The 19,060-nt window shown below is 37.1% G+C and overlaps 4 protein-coding genes and 1 pseudogene across 4 annotated transcripts in view; 2 read left to right on the top strand and 3 right to left on the bottom strand.

The window, feature by feature from the left end:
- LOC146459033 (uncharacterized) overlaps positions 1–19,060 on the bottom strand; it is a 52,077-nt gene that overhangs the window by 639 nt on the left and 32,378 nt on the right. The gene's annotated exons all lie outside the window — the stretch shown is intronic.
- On the bottom strand, positions 97–5,172 carry LOC146459038 (uncharacterized). Its single transcript, XM_085089868.1, has 4 exons — positions 5,045–5,172; positions 4,664–4,954; positions 2,774–2,798; positions 97–776 (listed from the first exon to the last, which is right to left on the bottom strand). Exons 2-4 carry the CDS (start codon positions 4,952–4,954, stop codon positions 115–117), a joined length of 978 nt encoding a protein of 325 aa, XP_084945994.1. The 5' UTR covers positions 5,045–5,172; the 3' UTR covers positions 97–114.
- On the top strand, positions 6,396–9,121 carry LOC146459037 (uncharacterized; annotated as a pseudogene).
- LOC146459036 (uncharacterized) lies at positions 12,277–16,564 on the bottom strand. The gene is made up of 4 exons (XM_085089799.1): positions 16,463–16,564; positions 16,086–16,376; positions 14,452–14,476; positions 12,277–13,204 (listed from the first exon to the last, which is right to left on the bottom strand). The coding sequence occupies exons 2-4, from the start codon at positions 16,374–16,376 to the stop codon at positions 12,537–12,539; spliced, it is 984 nt and encodes a 327-aa protein (XP_084945925.1). The 5' UTR covers positions 16,463–16,564; the 3' UTR covers positions 12,277–12,536.
- Positions 16,964–19,060, top strand: part of LOC146459020 (uncharacterized) — a 274,511-nt gene continuing 272,414 nt past the window's right edge. Inside the window, exons 1-2 of the mRNA XM_085089865.1 lie at positions 16,964–17,661; positions 18,718–18,748. Of these exons, the coding sequence (XP_084945991.1) occupies positions 17,371–17,661; positions 18,718–18,748 (322 nt within the window). The 5' untranslated portion in view covers positions 16,964–17,370. The remainder of the gene's footprint in view (positions 17,662–18,717; positions 18,749–19,060) is intronic.

Here is a 19,060-nt window from a genome sequence, read left to right as displayed (position 1 = left end):
ACGTTTTCGTATTTACTTGTTTTATTCTAGTAGTCCCTGAAGGTCTGTTGTCCAAACTGAATATACCGTAAAGATCAGTCTTGCTGCTGTCTATAATTGTTTTGTTTGCGCCTTTTAACGAATGTAAATATTTCCATGCGGATCAGCAACATTTTTCAAGTGGTTTGGCTGTCCCATTCCACAAGGATCATGGGTAGGCCAGTCCTCTCCGGTGTAACCATCGAAATAGTAGTAAGAGCTGTTCCAACCGATGAAATAAAACCGTGGCCCATAGCCTTGAATCCGAACAAACCTGGAAGGCCCCGACGTCCCATTACACGTGGCTGTTACGCGCTTGATGACCTGGCAATTGACTTTTCCAGACTGCCATTCAACCAAACTTCCTTTTACCGGATGACAAATCAACCAATTGTTAATGTTGCTTTTGATAAGGATCTGTCTGCCAAGTTGTTTCCATAGCGAGAAGTTTATGGCGTTGTAGTTTGTTTCGTTCAGTGGTGGAGTTGTTGAGACACGGACATCCGCTTGCCTTTTTGCTTGCCAATTTGGTCTTGGGGTGATTGCGTTTGAAACATGACTGAAATTCAGGTAATTAGTGAAAGTATAACTCCATACTAGAGTCCAGCCTCCACCATCGGTTTCCATGTCACAGTAAGCCTTGAACGCGTTGTCCTGGGAACCATCGTCAGGATCAATCCAATAAATACCAGAGGGAGTATAAGGGGATTGGCTGAGGAGGACCTGGCACGAGGGGACTGCGGACGATTGAGTGGTACCTACACAAAGCATGTTGTTACTCGCAATAATATAGTTAATTTTCAAAGTTAGGAATGGTCGGCGGTCAAAAAATGGCAACCGTCTCCTCAATCATATTACAGTCGAACCTCCTGTAAGCGACCACCCATAATGTCGAGGATATGTGGTCGCTTACCAGAGGTCAGACCACAGGGGGTCTTGATTTCGGGTAATTTACATATTATAATTGCGGAGACCTAACCATTTTTCCAGTGCTTATCAAAACCCAAAGTAATAACTTTTCTTTAGACTGCCTGATTTAGGAGCAAACAGTAAACGGCATTTTTGCATTGTTACATATCAAGCGTAAATCATCCACAACTTTCGCGTTTGTTTGTTTGTTTGTTTGTTTGTTACATAATTCAGTTGACGTTCTTTATCGCCACAATTTTCCTATTGAGTAATACAAGGTTGAGAGAGTCATCACCGGTCATGCATATTTGCATGCTATTTACAAGATAAGAGAGTTTCTTTCCTACAAGGATTAAAGTTTATTTCAGTGTGCACTATAGTGCATGTGTATGTTATCAATTGTTTAATGCTAAGCTATTTCGGGAGACACTTCCAGTAGCTTCGGCTGTGAGATTTTAATACGACATCTGCTGTAATGATGTGGGCCAATATGTTACAGCGACACATTTTACAATTTTCCCCCGTGAGAGATACAGCAGATTGTGTGTCGAGTGGTCGCCTACGGGAGGTTAAAAACAATTAAAAATTTTAAACAATCATCTCTAAAAGTGGTTGCTTACGGGAGGTGGTCGCTTACGAGAGGTGGTCGCCTACGAGAGGTTCCATCTATAGTGATTTGACTTGAAAACTTTTGGTATTTTGGAAAAGTGGTCGCTAATGAGAGGTGGTCGCTTACGAAAGGTGGTCGCAAAGGGAAGTTAGACTCTATTCAGTTAAATCCGAGATGGCACTGCAAAGGACATTTATGACAACTTAGGAGTTTTTGAACTGGATTTACAACCGAGCTCAGCAAAATCGGACTTCCTCATTCTGTGACAAGAGTGAAGTAGCATATGGATATATGCAGCCTAATATATATATATTTTTTATATAGGTGATCTTAATAATAATCTCTTTATTAACATATACCAAGCAAATTGTAAAAACACTATTCATTTACAAATTCTAAAAAATAGATGCAACTTAACCTTACATAAAAGAAGAGGAAATTGATATAATTAATAATAAAAGTTCAAAATTCAATAAAATATCTGATATTTGAAAAAAGTTTTTATTATTGTTATTATTTTTAAAAAGTCTTTTTAAAAAAGATATAATAATTATGATAATAATAAATTCCAGTGAAAATTTTTGGTCGGCAGACCAGTATTTATTTTAATGGCACGGAAAGGGACATTTATAACAACTTAAGAGTTTAGGAACTTGATTTACAACAGAAATCCTTGACAGTATATAACGCCAATCTTAAACTCATCAAAATAAGAGTTACTCATTCTGTGACGACAGTGAAGTAGCATATGGATATATGCAACCTCGTGTATATATAAAGCGCTTTCCATATTTGTATGGATGAAACGGTTATTCCGGCAGAAATTCAGTAATAATAATAATAATAATAATAATAATAATAATAATTTTTGATCAATAATGATTTCTTGAAACATAAGCAAGCGAAAATTAAAGTTAATAGCCGACGTTTCGGCGTCATCGTGACACCATTCTCAAGGCAAAGTGGATAAGTTAATGCAAAGATTTGAGTTCTATACTTTACAGTCTCTACAAATTAGCATATTAACAAAGGATCACAAGTTCTTCAGGTGAATACCTTTGCGCGAATCGAGTCTGTTTGCACGTTTAGGGATGGTTTAAGTTTTCTTATGAAAAGCATCTCCTTAATTAGGCAATCAAATTTGTTCGAACATTTAGCTAGTTGATTTCCTACCCAGAACTCTAACTCGTTAATAAATATCGTTCAGCATCATTTTAACTTTGTTTAACAACTTACCCGGTAATGATCTTGCTGAGATGATCTGTTGAGAGAAGAAAATTAAAACGAGTAATGCCACAGAGTGCCAAACGTTAACCCGTGGTCATTGCACGCATGCTGAACGAGAATGCTTTATCATGACAAACTAGAAACAATAGAAAACTCCCAAAGCACAAACTCTGCCGAAACGCTAAAAATCTTCAATTTTTACTCTAGTTTGGGCTTATAGAAGATAATGCCACAGCTTTTCAATGAACATGAAATTCAGAATCCGGGTAGTTAGTTAATCAATTGTGGCCCTGAAAAACTTTAAGGGAAAAATTATTTCGAATTTTTAAGAAAATGCTTTTTTTTCTGAGAAGGACTCTGAAACGCTGACAAACGTCAACAAATAGCTTAAGCTATTATTTCTATATGTTTGCATTTCTCGAAATTGTGCGCATTTACAAATCCCTAAAGCTTTTTGCTGACTTGCAAGGACCCATCTGTTATAAAGATCCCCAAAATAAAAGAATAAATCTTATAGTTTATTAGATATAATCGTCTAAAGTTTGCTTATCATTTTTACATAAATTATGACCTAAATTTGGAAAGCGCTAAATTTCTCGAATGGGGTCTTTGCGATTTTGTTGAAACTCTGTTCAGGTGCAAGGCACTAATGCGCACCATGCGTAGCCGAGAGATTTTCACGAAAAAAAAAAAGCCGGCAACAGCAGAATTTCGACCTAGACCTCAAAGGGACGTGGAACTATAACCACGTGACATTTACTTCGATCACCAAATTTTTGTGTTATATTGTTGATTGATCTATATTTTATCCATTCTATGTGTTACACTTACGACTAGAAATACGTGACTCGCAAAACCTCGCGAAGCTGGGGCTGGGTGGAAAGCCCTCTTTCGTGTTGTAGCATCAAATGAGGAGATTAAAAGGTTTCTGAACATAGCAACTATTTTGATGAGCATGGTCTTTTCGTAGTTCCACAGGCTAGTTTGCGGTTAAAAATCTATTTCTGACGCGATGAAATGTACAACGGGCGTGCAGCGCTGTCGTGTTCGATGAATTTATTTCCCACGGAAAATTATTTTACCGCGGCCACAAAACGTGTAATTTCTTCAATGCAATCTTTCACAAAAAAAGATTTCTAAAAGAAAGGGAAAAGATTGTGGAGAGATAGTTCTGTATCCAGTGAATATTGATGAACATTGCAGTTGAAATTTGATCATGCACGCATATTTTTTCCGATGTATGCAAATTTTTTTCAGACGACGCCAGACAGTCTGACGTCATTCAAGTGCGGACACCTTCAAAAAAACATATATATATATATATATATAAATATATTTTTCGCTCGAATTCGCGCGGCTTAGCTCCGCTCGGGCCGGCTCGGCCCGACAAATTTATTAACCTCGCTACGCTCGGGCCTTCGGCCCTCGCTTCGCGAGGAATAAAAGTAAAGGCGGCCGGGTACCAGAGAGCTTCAAAGTAGGATGGTACCGCCAAAAACTAACTGGGTCGAGTCACCTTTATAATAACGAAGTAAAAGCCGACGCCAATACGATCAGAGCCGAAAGTTGCCGAAGCTTCTCCGTAACACGCGTTGCGGTCTTTCTTGAAGTTTTATGCCAGCCAGGCGTTCGTTGTATCAAATAAAACAAAATATAACTGTTTTTTTTTAACCGAGTATTGCAGAAGGTAACCGGTTACATGTGATTAAAATGCAGCTTTGTGAAGTTGTGTTCATTTGTTCAATCTCTCGTAGTAAGTAGCGGAGATCCAGAGCAAAGACTGCCGACTTTTTCTACGTCTTTTCCTTTTTTAAGTAAGTTAAAGGTTAATTTCTCTGCTTTAGCTAGTCTCTGGTTCGTTTATCTAAAAAAAGGTTAAACTAGTTAAAAAAAACTTACCTTTTCGATATAAAAAGATCCTTCTTGTGGAAGCAACACGTCGATGTTCCTTGATCTTGTTTTTTTATAAGACAAACAAGCTTCGCTGTCAGAAATGAAATTTGCGCTTTTACACATTTCTTGCCTTGCACACATCAAAGAACAGGACAACAAAGATGCAGCTTTTCCGCTCCAAACGGCATTTTCGTGAGGGACAAACGTGTTTTCTTCGATTTTAAAGTAAACCCCATCTTGCTCTGCTTGAATTGTTGTGAAGGCAAGGACCATGATAACAGCTTTGCTAGGATACATCTGACGAAATGGAAAATACAAATGTTATTAATAAGAACACACACGAAATGTAAAATAAACAGTTTTCATGCAAACGATCTTCAAACTTACAGCGATCAGAATTGTACACTGTAACTTAGCTTAAACTTGTTGTTGTTAATTCTGGTGTGCCACGTTCGCTCTCAGCAATGATGTACAAACTAACAGTTCACAATGGCACAGACAAATTTTGATGAGACATTTTTAATTTACATTGACGTTTTTTTTTTTGCTGGCATGTGTATTTAAAACTGGTGGTTTTTTGCCGTACGTCAGGATATGTGCCAATCAGTATTGAACCGACAAAATATTAAATTTGGCTTTTCGTCCGGTGAATCGATGTCCTTGTAAAAATTGACGCTGGAAATTGCCCTGACCATTTTGTGCTTGTAAAATTTGACGTTTGAAATTGCAACGGCCATTTTGTGCTTGTAAAAATTGACGTTGGAGATTGCCGTGGCCTTTTTGTGCTTGTTAAAAATTTACCTTTGAAATTCCCACGGTGATTTCGTGCTTGTAAAACTTGACGTTGGAGATGGCCGCGGCCATTTTGTGCTTGTAAAAATTTGCGTTTCAAGTTCCATGGCCATTTTGTCCTTGTAAAAATTGACGTTGGAAATTGCCACGACCATTTTGTGCTTGTAAAAATTGGCGTTTGAGTTGCTGTAGCTATTTTGTGCTTGAAAAAAATTGACGTTGGAAATTTCCACGGCCGTTTTGTGCTTGTAAAATTTGACGTTTGAAATTGCAACGGCCATTTTGTGCTTTTAAAAATTGACGTTGGAGATTGCCGTGGCCTTTTTGTGCTTGTTAAAAATTTGCCTTTGAAATTCCCACGGTGATTTCGTGCTTGTAAAATTGACGTTGGAGATGGCCGCGGCCATTTTGTGCTCGTAAATTTTCGGTGTCAAGTTCCATGGCCATTTTGTCCATGTAAAAATTGACGTTGGAAATTGCCACGGCCACTTTGTGCTTGTAAAAATTGGCGTTTGAGTTGCTGTAGCTTTTTTGTGCTTGAAAAAAAAAAAAAAGACGTTGGAAATTTTCATGGCTATTTGGTCCTCGTAAAAATTCATGTTGGAAATTGCCACGAGCATTTTGTGCTTGTATAAGTTGACGTTGGGAATTTCCATGGCCATTTTGTAAGAGTTCCTTTAAGTTGTGACATTAATTTTTGTTTCTAAATTTTTTGAATTTCTTGCCATCTTGCATTTGCAAAAAGGTGCTAATTTTGTGGAAACTGATCAAATTGTGTCGAAAACGAATTTTTAGAATATCGCTTGAGATTTTAGAACGTGTTCTGTATATTTTACATTTCGTTTGTGTTCTTATAACATCTGTTTGTTCCATTTCGCCAATGAGATGTCTCCTATCAAAGCTGTTATCATGATCCTTGCCGTCAAAACAATTCAAGTAGTGCAAGATGGTGTTTACTTTAAAATCGAGCGGAAAAGCTGCATCTTTGTTGTCCTGTTCTCTGATGTGTGCGAGTGCAAATTTCATGACAGAAAGCGGAGCTTGTTTGTCTTACAGCGAAACAATGACAAGGAATATTAACAAGATGCTACCACGGGAAGGATCCTTCTATGTAGAAAAGGTAAACTTCTTAAACAAACTGAAGCTTCATAAGATATATACCAACCAGCAACTTATGCTAAAACTGAGAAATTAACCTTTAACTTACTTTTAAGTAAAAACAGAGAAAAAACGAAGACAAGTTCGGTAGTATTTGCTCTAGATCTGCCATAACTGTTACGACAGATCACGGAAGGAATATTGACATGCTAACACAACAAGGATTCTTTTTTTAGAAAAGGTACGCTTTTTAGACCAGCTTAGCTAGAGAAACGAAACAAGAGAATAGCTCAAACTAGAGGAATCTTAACTAGCTCAGCTGCTGGCTCAAACAGAGAAAAAAAACTAACAAAACTAGAAACAATTCATGACAGGTGGTTTGTAATATTGAGTGCACTGGATTGACTCTAATTCTTATAAAAATAATACAAATTACGTGTAGTCCCGGTTGCTTCCTGTATTACTCAGTTTTTTAAAACAGTTAAAATTATTATTTTCGAATGTTTGGTAAAACAAGTAACTGGGGATGGCTTGGATGGAAATGGATTACAACCGTCAATTTTTTCAAGTTCTTCTTGTATGTGTTATATAGAAGTCGCTAAAAACTGATTATAAGTAGTTCTTTCTTGGAGACATCCCTAAATATTTTCTTTCCTGTGTTCTAAGAACAATTTCATGTTGGCAAAAACGTTTAAGTCAAATATTTGACCAGATTTGACCAAAATACAGCAAAATAGCCATGGCAATGCCTCCTTCAAAATATCTCGAACAGACTAGGCATGTGAAAGGGGGACCATTTTGAAAGGGTAAAGTGTTATGTCAAAAATGGTTTATAAAAGTGCAGGGGTTTGGATCTCGTTACAGAGCCTCCCCGTATGAAACTTTCTTGAGTTACAACCGCATCCCCTGCCTCCCTCCCCCCCCCCCCCCCACCACCACCACCACCATCCTAGAATACAGCATGGAAAATGCTTTGTTCAGCATTAATGTACTTGTTGGTTTGTATAAGAAATCCCACTCGTTCGATTTCTGATACCTTACCAACTCGTTCTTGAATACCTTACGCTCAACAAGTATTCTATATTTCTTCCCTCAACAGATCATCTCGGAAAGATCTTCCACATTACTGGGTAAGTTAATATATCCTGACCGATATTTGTCAACAAGTTAGAATTCTTCAACTCAAAATACTAAGATTTAGTTCAAACAAATGCAGCAAGACAAAAAATATACAGCATACTAGACATACTTGTTCCATTTGATTTTCCACAGGACCAACTGTTTGTTCCATGAAATTGAAAATGCTCCTCTGATATATACATAAACTGTGTATTTCCATATGCTGCTTTAAAGGGGAAGTATCATGGGGATTTTGAGCTTTTGTCGTTAAAATGGTGCGACAACACCTTCACTTAGTTACAAAATAATTATAAACATCAAGAAAAATAAATCAACTGAATTCTTGAAAGGAATAACATATGACCTCCTCTGTTGCATTTTGGAAATGAAAACGCGAGAGCTTGAAACAGTTAGCCTATTTTTTTTCAAGTTGAAGTCCATATAAACCCGGTCATCTGTGGCCAGAGACATCCATCGATAGTCTTAAGAGACTGGGGTGATAAGTTTCAACAAATATGAGCAATACTTTAAGGTTTCTGGTGATAAAAAAAAAAAAAAAAACCTTTTGGAGTATTTGATATATCGCCAAATTCCCGTGATACTTCCCCTTTAAATATTGCTGAGGTCAGAATTGGCGTTATGTCCTAAACCAAGTTCCTAAACTTGTTTTCTGTCAACTTGTTATGAATATTAATGTCCGTTTCACAGTCATCTGATAGTACAGATCATTCCTAGCCTTCTAGATTAAAATAAAAAAAAAATTTGGGGGAATAACAACATTCTTTCTGTAGGCAACACTCAATCGTCCGCGGTTCCCTCCTGCCTGTTCCTCCCCAACCAATCTCCTTCGGGTGTTTATTGGATCGATCCTGACGGTGGTTCCCAGGACAACGCGTTCAAGGCATACTGTGACATGGACACTGATGGTGGAGGCTGGACTCTGGCATGGAGTTATACATTCACTAATTACCAAAATTTCAGTCATGTTTCAAACGCAATCACCCCAAGACCGAATCGGGCTGTTAAAAAAGTAGTGGATGTCCCTGTCTCAACAACCCCTCCATTGAACGAAACTGACTACAACGCTATAAACTTCTCGCTGTGGAAACAACTTGGAAGACAATTCCTGATCAAAAGCACATCAACAATTGGTTGATTTGTGATCCGGTAATTGGAAGTTTGGTTGATTGGCAGTATGGAAAACTCAATTGTCAGGTTGTTAAGCGTGTGACAGACACGTGTAAAGAGAATCCGGGACCTGCCAAGTTTGCTCGTGGTCAAGGCTATGGTCCACGACTTTTTTCTGTAGATGGGTACAAAACCACTTACTACTATTTTGATGTCTACACCGGAGATGATTGGCCTATTATTGATCCTTGTGGAATGGGACAGCGAAACCACTTGAAACATGTGGCTGATCCACGTGGCAATATTTACATTCGCAAAAATCCTTAAAATATTTTCGCTTGCCAGTGAAATGTCAAGCACTTTAAGGCATGTAATTATGCGGTGTCGAAAATAAATAAAAAAATAATTAAATAAATAAATAAGTAAATAAAATAAAAGAATAATAAGATAATATCTTATCTGTGGTTCCAGTCAACATTCTACGTTCAGGCAACTTGAGACATGGTAAAGGCAATTTTATAAAAAAAAAAGGTTGTGGTAAAAAAGAGCCACCATCCATAATTGCTTTCAATATTCGCTTTCAAATAGGAGTCCGTTTGATTAGTTCTTGCCATGCATGTCTAATGGCAACAGAAATTACATCGATAAAATAAGAACTTGGAAAAATGTTATACATAGAATGTGTGAGGCATAAGCAGCAATTAAAGATAGATTTCTTGGCAGGGAAGCACGCTGTGAATTATTATTGACCCAAAACGTTACCTGCGTGGCCGTTACCAGTGTCGTTATTTTATGCCCACGTTTGGTGGGCAGGCTCGTATTAAGCTCGTATTAATCTTCATTATTCTGAAAGGATATCAATAGCTAAGTTAAAATAACGAGATAAAAAACATAGGTCACGTTGCTTGTTTAGGAGAAAATAACCAATTAGCAATTGGCTGGGCTTAGCATCAAGGAAGACACTATCGGCTAGTTATTTAAATAGAGTCTAACTTAGGCCGCGGCTTAAGACAATCAGTGGGCCTCCAAATCTGTTTATTAGTGGTTTATTTTAAGTAGATAAATAGTTTTCTAGTCTGGGATGCAAGCCTTCTTGTTACCATTGGCAGTAGTAGATATGATTGTTGGCAAAATTGAAAATGACTTAAAACGTGGTTTTGTTCAACACCGTCTTAACTGTCTTTTAATAACTGACCCTATGTTTTCAACGTGAGCGTGTGCTGAGCACGCGCTTAGAGTGACGCAAGAAAGTATGCGCAGTGCAATGCAATCCAATGGGATCACCATCCCCGCAGAAAAAATTAATGTCATCATATTGTTCATCCGTAGGTTATGTCTGACAATATCACTCGTATGAAAGTGTTTTCTAGTATCAAGTGACCTGGTTTTCTTTTGTTACGTCAAATAATGCATTTTCTAAAATGGGAGAAGGTCTTGCAACATAATTGTAAAGGCATTTGTAGACAATTCTTTAAATAAAATGCGTATGCTGTCATTGTGCCATGCAAGGTAGAATAAGTAATTTATATATGAAATATTTAAGATCTTTCTTAAGTCACGTGACCGTGACTATTATTCTTAGACTTGCTTACATGGTTAATTCTTGAAGAACACTTAAGATGTAAAAGGTTGATATCCAAAGAGATTTGCCGCAATTCAATTTTGTTCCTCTCCCCTTCCCCCCCCCCCCCCCCCCCCTCCATCTCCGGGTTCGATTTTTGTCTTCAATCTATACCCCACTTGGAAGCCTGTCCGGTTCTCTCTTGTGGCTCTGTATTCGTTTACATAATATCAGCACAAAATTTCAAAGGAGCAAGTCATACTGGTGCAAGTACACCCCGGTCATTCTACCGGAGCGAGACTTTCATTCCGGTGCGAAAACCCATTCCGATGTCATGTAAACAGGGTACGGCTGTTCTCCTCAGCATAAAATCACTCTCCTGGGAGTCTGGAGCGTGTAGCGCATGTGTAGTCTTCGACATCCAAGCCAATATGACGTCACAATCACGTCGGTCGTCATGAAGTTTTCCTGTCATGTAAACTCGGTATGAAATCACAATGTCATACCGGTATCAAACTCGCACCGGTTTGAGGTTTCACATGTAAACACCCCCTTAGTTAAGAAAGGTGCCTCCTTTTGGTACTGCGCATATCTTCTGCGCAGCTCGGGACGGTCCCGGGAAATCGGATTTCGTACGGCGGTGCCTGCTAAAATAAGGATATTTTTGCGTGGTTTATAACTAAGCGGAAAATCAAGTCTTGGCAAGAATTATTGGCATCCGATAATAAAATAAGGGGAAGCCACGCATTTTTCTGAGATAATTAAGCTTCAATTTGCGAGGAACGTCCATACATTGTTTTGCGCTTTAGAGCCTTTTAGAATTATTGTTGCTTAATTATCTCAGAAAAATGTGTGGTTACCACCAATTTTCTTTTAGGATTCCTGACAATAATCCTTGCCAAGGTCTCCTTTTCTCGCGTAGTTAAAAAATTCGCAAAAATACTACTGCATTAACAGGCACCGTACTTAACAGCCGAACACGCTGGTATCTTCGTTCAGCAATTTTTTTTTTTCACTGGTTACACCAGATTTACCATACTAAGCTCAGATTACTTCAGTTACTTAATTTTTTTTGAAAGTTATCTTAAGAATTAGTAAACGAATCAATAATTAGTTATGAATAGCTTTTGCAATACTGTATTTGTTATAGTTTTGCAAATAAAGCTTGTTGTTGTTGTTGTTGAGAATCTCCAAGTTAGAACTTCTCGCGCTGAAGTTTGATTGACAACCTACTGTCAAACTCTCATCAACTGTTAATGTAGGCTAACGTAAGCCTTCAGATGATTGGTTGATAACAGAAATAGAGGATATTACACGGCGGCCCGAAGATATGAAATTTATTTTCGAGTGGTAAAAACAATATCGCGCTCCTTCGTAAAATATTGTTTTTAACACGAGAAAATAAAATTCATATCTTCAAACCACCGTGTAATTTTCTTTTTATGATATAGAGAAATCTATCGTTCGCCATTTTTCACTGACCGTGAAAAAGCGGGAAATGACGCCATCAATATCCTCACTAGAGAGAATATGGAAAATACGCCACTCGGGTCCCGGATGTAGTTTGGCATGAATTTTACGAGTGGTGTATTTCCAGTAAAACACTCGTGTCTATATACTAATTTGTAATACGTTACTTTCTTCACTTAACAATGGAACAGTGTTTTTTGTTCTACAACTTTCGATTCGTTGTGTTCTTCTAAACGTCTGGCCAAAATAACATAATGGGATAAAAATTATACATTTTCAACCAGAAGTTACATGTAAAATCTTAAATTGAATGTGTAAGCGCAATAGTTACAAACAACAACTTCCAATAAGAAAGGCAGTACTAAAAGTCCACGCCTATTTCTATAAATTACAGAGTACATGTTTGCAAGTTTCAGAACCATAATTAAAATACAGTACATGGTCTTACAGCAAAAACAAAAATATGTACAATGGCAGACACCTTCAAATGAAAAAGCTTTCCGACTATTATTATCGACAGAAGTTACTCCAAGTAAAAATATCAGCTGATAATTTTTTGGTGAGAAACACTGCGGAATTTCATTTTAAATTCTTTTAAATTTCTTTTTAAACAAGTCCTTGAACAAGTCAACATTTCAACTCAACACGCTTTTAACGCAGTTATTCGAAGATTTTGATGAATATCAATTTTGCTAACTATTTTGAAGCCGTCTAACGAATGTAAATATTGCCATGCGGATCAGTAACATTTTTCAAGTGGTTTGGCTGTCCCATTCCACAAGGATCATGGGTAGGCCAGTCCTCTCTGGTGTAGCCATCGAAATAGTAGTAAGAGCTATTCAAAATTGCTGTGCTTTTAAACATCGGTCCAAAGCCACGAACTCGAACAACTTTTGAAGGCGCCGGCTTCTCTTTACAGGTGGGAGTCACGCGTTTGATGATCCAACAGCTTACACTTCCAGGTTGCCAATCAACCAAACTTCCATCTCCCGGATGACAAATCAACCAATTGTTAATATTGCTCTTGATCAGGACCTGTCTTCCAAGTTGTTTCCACAGCGAGAAGTTTATGGCGTTGTAGTCTGTTTCGTTCAGTGGTGGGGTTGTTGAGACAGGGACATCCACTAGCCGGCTTTTTGCTTGCCAATTTGGTCTTGGAGTGATTGCGTTTGATGCATGACTGAAATTTTGGTAATTAATGAAAGTATAACTCCATACTAGAGTCCAGCCTCCACCATCGGTTTCCATGTCACAGTAAGCCTTGAACGCGTTGTCCTGGGAACCATCGTCAGGATCAATCCAATAAACACCAGAGGGAGTAAAAGGGGATTGGCTGAGTAGGACCTGGCAGGAGGGGACTGCGGACGATTGAGCGGTACCTACACAAAGCATGTTGTTAGTCGCAATAATATAATTAATTTTCTAAGTTAGGAATGGTCGGTAGTCAAAAAATGTCAACCATCCCCTCAATCATATTGTTCAGTTAAATCCGAGATGGCACTGAAAAGGACATTTATGACAACTTAAGAGTTTAGGAACTGGATTTACAACCGAACTCAGCAAAATAGGAGTTCCTCATTCTGTGACAAGAGTGAAGTAGCGTATGGATATATGCAGCCTAATATATTTTTTGTATATAGGTGATCTTAATTATAATCTCTTTATTAACATATACCAAGGAAATTGTAAAAACACTATCCATTTACAAATTCTAAAAAAAAAATGCAACTTAACCTTGCATAAAAGAAGAGGAAATAGATATAATTAATAATAAAAGTTCAAAATTCTATAAAATATCTGATATTTGGAAAAAGTGTTTATTATTATTATTATTATTATTATTTTTAAAAAGTCTTTTTTTAAAAAAAAAAGATATAATAATTACGATAATAATAAATTCCAGTGAAAATTTTTGGTCGGCAAACGAGTATTTTTTTTAATGGCACTGAAGGGAACTTTTATAGCAACTTAAGAGTTTAGAAACTTAATTTACGACAGAAATCCCCATCAGTACATAACGCCAATCTTGAACTCAGCAAAATAAGAGTTTCTCATTCTGTGACGACAGTGAAGTAGCATATGGATATATGCAACCTCGTGTATATATAAAGCGCTTCCATATTTGTATGGATGAAACGGTTATACCGGCAGAAAATCAGTACTAATAATAATAATAATAATAATAATAATAATAATAATAATAATAATAATAATAATAATAATAATAATAATAATAATAATAATAATAATAATAACTTTTGATCAATAATGATTTCTTGAAACATAAGCAAGCGAAAATTAAAGTTAATAGCCGACGTTTCGGCGTCATCTGGACACCATTCTCAAGGCAAAGTGGATAAATTAATGCGAAGATTTGATTTCTATACTCTACCGTCTCTACAAGTTAGCATATTAAAAATCGATCACAAGTTCTTCAGGTGAATACCTTTGCGCGAATTGAGTCTGTTTGCACATTTAGGGATGGTTTAAGTTTTCTTATGAAAAGCATCTCCTTAATTAAGCAATCAACTTTGTTCGAACATTTAGCAAGTTGATTTCCTACCCAGAACTCTAACTCGTTAATAAATATCGTTCAGCATCATTTTAACTTTGTTTAACAACTTACCTGGTAATGATCTTGCTGAGATGATCTGTTGAGAGAAGAAAATTAAAACTAGTAATGCCACAGAGTGCCAAACGTTAACCCGTGGTCATTGCACGCGTGCTGAACGAGAATGCTGTATCATGACAAACTCGAAACAATAGAAAACTCCCAAAGCACAAACTCTGCCAAAACGCTAAAAATCTTCAATCTTTACTCTAGTTTGGGCTTATAGAAGATAATGTCACAGCTTTTCAATGAACATGAAATTCAGAATCCGGGTAGTTAGTTAATCAATTGTGGCCCTGAAAAACTTTAAGGGAAAAATGGCTACGAATTTTTAAGAAAATGCTTTTTTTTTTCTGAGCAGGACTCTGAAATGCTAACAAACGTGAACAAATGGCTAAAGCTATAATTTCTATATGTTTGCATTGCTCAAAATCGCGTGCATTTACAAGGCCCTAAAGCTTTTTGCTGACTTGCGAGGACCCATCTGTTATAAAGATCCCCAAAATAAAGGAATAAATCTTATAGTTTAGTAGATATAATCGTCTAAAGTTTGCTTATCATTTTTACATAAATTATGACCTAAATTTGGAAAGCGCTAAACTTCTCGAATGGGGTCTTTGCGATTTTGTTGAAACTCTGTTCAGGCGCAAGGCACTAATGCGCACTATGCGTAGCCGAGCGATTTTTACGAAAAAAAGCCGGCAACAGCAGAATTTCGACCTAGACCTCAAAGGGACGTGGCCCTATAACCACGTGACATTTACTCCGATCACCAAAATTTTTTCGCTATATTGATGATTGATCTATATGTTATCCATTCTATGTGTTACACTTACGATAAAAGTAGAGGTGGGGGTACCAGAGAGCTTCAAAGTAGGATGGTATCGCCAACTGTTTCAAGCTCTCGCGTTTTCATTTACAAAATGCAAAAGAGGAGGTCATATGTTGTTCCTTTCAAGAATTCAGTTGATTTCGTTTTCTTGATGTTCTAGAATTTTTTTGTAACTAAGTGAAGGAGTTGCCGCACCATTTTAACGACAAAAGCTCAAAATCCCATGATACTTCCCCTTTAAAGCAGCATATGGACATATACAGCCTCATGTATATTTCAGAAGAGCGTTTTTTATTTCATGGAACAACCAGTTGTTCCTGTGGAAAATCAAATGGAACAAGTATGTCTAGAATGCTGTATATTTTTTCTTCCTGCTGCATTTGTTTGAACTAAATCTTAGTATCTTGAGTCGAGTCGAGTCACCTTTATAATAACGAAGTAAAAGCCGACGCCAATACGATCAACGCCGAAAGTTGCCGAAGCTTCTCCGTAACACGCGTCGCGGTCTTTCTCGGAGTTTTATGCCAGCCAGGTGTTCGTTGTATCAAATAAAACAAAATATAACTGGTTTTTTTTTTCAACTGAGTATTGCAGGAGGTAACCGGTTACATGTGATTAAAATGCAGCCTTTTTAGGTTGTGTTCATTTTCTTCAATCTGTCGTAGTAATCAGGGGAGATCCAGAGCAAATGCTGCCGACTTTGTTTTTTTTTTTACTTCTTTTCCCATTTTAAGTAAGTTAAAGGTTAATTTCTCTGCTTTAGCTAGTCTCTAGTTCGTTTATCTAAAAAAGGTAAAACTAGTTAAAAAAAACTTACCTTTTCGATATAAAAAGATCCTTCTTGTGGTAGCAACACGTCGATGTTCCTTGCCCTTGTTTTTTTATAAGACAAACAAGCTTCGCTGCCGGTAATGAAATTTGCGCTTTTACACGTTTCTTGCCTCGCACACATCAGAGAACAGGACAACAAAGATGCAGCTTTTCCGCTCCAAATGGCATCTTCATCCGAACGAAACGTGTTTTCTTCAATTTTAAAGTAAACTCCGTCTTTCTCTGCTTGAATTGTTGTAACAGCAAGGATCATGATAACAGCTTTGCTAGGATACATCTGACGAAATGGAAAATACAAATGTGATAACAACACACACGAAATGTAAAATAAATAGTCATCATGCAAACGATCATCAAATTTACAGCGATCAGAATTGTACACTGTAACTTAGCTTAAACTTGTTGTTGTTAATTCTTGTGTGCCACGTCCGCTCTCAGCGATGATGTACAAACTAACAGTTCACAATGGCACAGACAAATTTTGATGAGACATTTTTAATTTACATTGACGTTTTTTTTTTTCTAGGCATGTGATTTTAAAACTGGTGGTTTTTTGCCACACGTCAGGATATGTGCCAATCCGTAATGAGCCGACAAAATATTAAATGTGGCTTTTCGTCCGGTGAATCGATGTCCTTGTAAAAAATGACGTTGGAAATTGCCACGACCATTTTGTTCTTGTAAAAATTGGCGTTTGAGTTGCTGTAGCTATTTTGTGCTTCAAAAAATTGAAGTTGGAAATTTCCACGGCCGTTTCGTGCTTGTAAAAATTGACATTGGAGATGGCCGCGGCCATTTTTTGCTTGTAAAAATTTACGTTTCAAGTTCCATGGCTATTTTGTCCTAGTAAAAATTAACGTTGGAAATTGCCACAGCCACTTTGTGCTTGTAAAAATTGGCGTTTGAATTGCTGTGGCTTTTTTGTGCTTGAAAAAAAATTGACGTTGGAAATTTTCATGGCCATTTTGTCCTTGTAAAAATTCACTTTAGAAATTGCCACAGGCATTTTGTGCTTCTAAAAGTTGAGGTTGGAAATTTCCATGGCCATTTTATGAGAGTTCTTTTAAGTTGTGACATTAAGTTTTGGCTTTGAATTTTTCGAATTTCTTGCCATCTTGCATTTGCAAAAAGGTGGTAATTTTGTGGAAACTGGTCAAATTGTGTCGAAAAAGAAGTTTTAGAATATCGCTTGAGATTTTAGAACGTGTTCTGTATATTTTACATTTCGTCTGTGTTCTTATAACATCTGTTTGTTCCATTTCGCCACTGAGATGTCTCCTATCAAAGCTGTTATCATGATCCTTGCGGTCACAACAATTCAAGCAGAGCAAGATGGAGTTTACTTTAAAATCGAAGAAAACACGTTTGTCCCTCACGAAAACGTCATTTGGAACGGAAAAGCTGCATCTTTGTTGTCCTTTTATATGATGTGTGCGAGGCAAGAAATTTGTAAAAGTGCAAATTTCAAGGCAGAAAGCGGAGCTTGTTTGTCTTACAGTGAAACAATAACAAGGAATATTAACATGATGTTACCACAGGAAGGATCCTTCTATGTAGAAAAGGTAAACTTCTCAAACAAACTGAAGCTTCATAAGATATATACCAGCCAGCGACTTATGCTAAAACTGAGAAATTAACCTTTAACGTACTTAAACAGAGAAAAAACGAAGAAAAATTCGGTAGTATTTGCTCTGGATCTGCCATAATTATTGCAACAGATCAAGGAAGGTATATTGACATGCTAACACGACAAGGATTCTGTTTTTTTGTTTAGAAAAGTTACGCTTTTTAGACTAGCTTTAACCAGAGACAAACTTAGCTAGAGAAACGAAACAAGAAAATAGCTGAAACTAGAGTAACCTTAACTAGCTCAGCTGCTAGCTCAAACAGAAAAACTAACAAAACTAGAAACAATTCACGACAGGTGGTTTGTAATGTTCATTGCACTGGATCGACTCTAGTTCTTAAAACAAAAAAATAATAATAATACAAATTACATGCAGTCCCGGTTGCCTCCTGTATTGCTCAGTTTTTTAAAACAGTTAAAATATTATTTTAATATGTTTGGTAAAACGAGTAACTGGGGATGGCTTGGATGGAAATGGATTACAACTTAAAAAAAACGCTGGCCAATTTTTTCAAATTCTTCTTGTATGTGTTATATAGAAGTCGCTAAAATTGATTATACTTAATTCTTTCTTGGAGACATCCCTAAATATTTTCTTTCCTGTGTTCTAAGAACAATTTCATGTTGGCAAAAACGTTTAAGTCAAATATTTGACCAGATTTGACCAAAATACAGCAAAATAGCCATGGCAATGCCCCTTTAAAAGAGTCCTTCAAAATATCTCGAACAGACTAGGCATGTAAAAGGGGGACCATTTTGAGAGGGTAAAGCGTAGGGGTTTGGATCTCATGACAGAGCCTCCTCGAATGAAACTTTCTTGAGTGACAACCGCACCCCCTCCCTCCCTCCCCCCCCCCCCCCCCCCCTTACCACCACCACCAAACTCGTTGGTTTGTATAAGAAATCTCACTCGTTTGATTTCTGATACCTTACCAACTCGTTCGTGAATACCTTACGCTCGACAAGTATTCTATATTTCTTTCCTCAACAGATCATCTCGGAAAGATCTTCCACATTACTGGGTAAGTTAATATATCCTGACCGATACTTAGAATTCTTCATCTCAAGATACTAAGATTTAGTTCAAACAAATGCAGCAGGAAGAAAAAATATACAGCATTCTAGACATACTTGTTCCATTTGATTTTCCACAGGAACAACTGGTTGTTCCATGAAATAAAAACCGCTCTTCTGAAATATACATGAGGCTGTATATGTCCATATGCTGCTTTAAAGGGGAAGTATCATGGGATTTTGAGCTTTTGTCGTTAAAATGGTGCGACAACTCCTTCACTTAGTTACAAAAAAATTCTAGAACATCAAGAAAACGAAAT

This window comes from Pavona decussata, unplaced genomic scaffold (assembly GCF_977016875.1).
Source record: "Pavona decussata unplaced genomic scaffold, jaPavDecu1.1 SCAFFOLD_223, whole genome shotgun sequence".
NCBI classification, from domain to species: Eukaryota; Metazoa; Cnidaria; class Anthozoa; order Scleractinia; family Agariciidae; genus Pavona; species Pavona decussata.
Note: the sequence above shows the minus strand (reverse complement) of the source record. Positions and strands in the feature narration are given on the sequence as shown.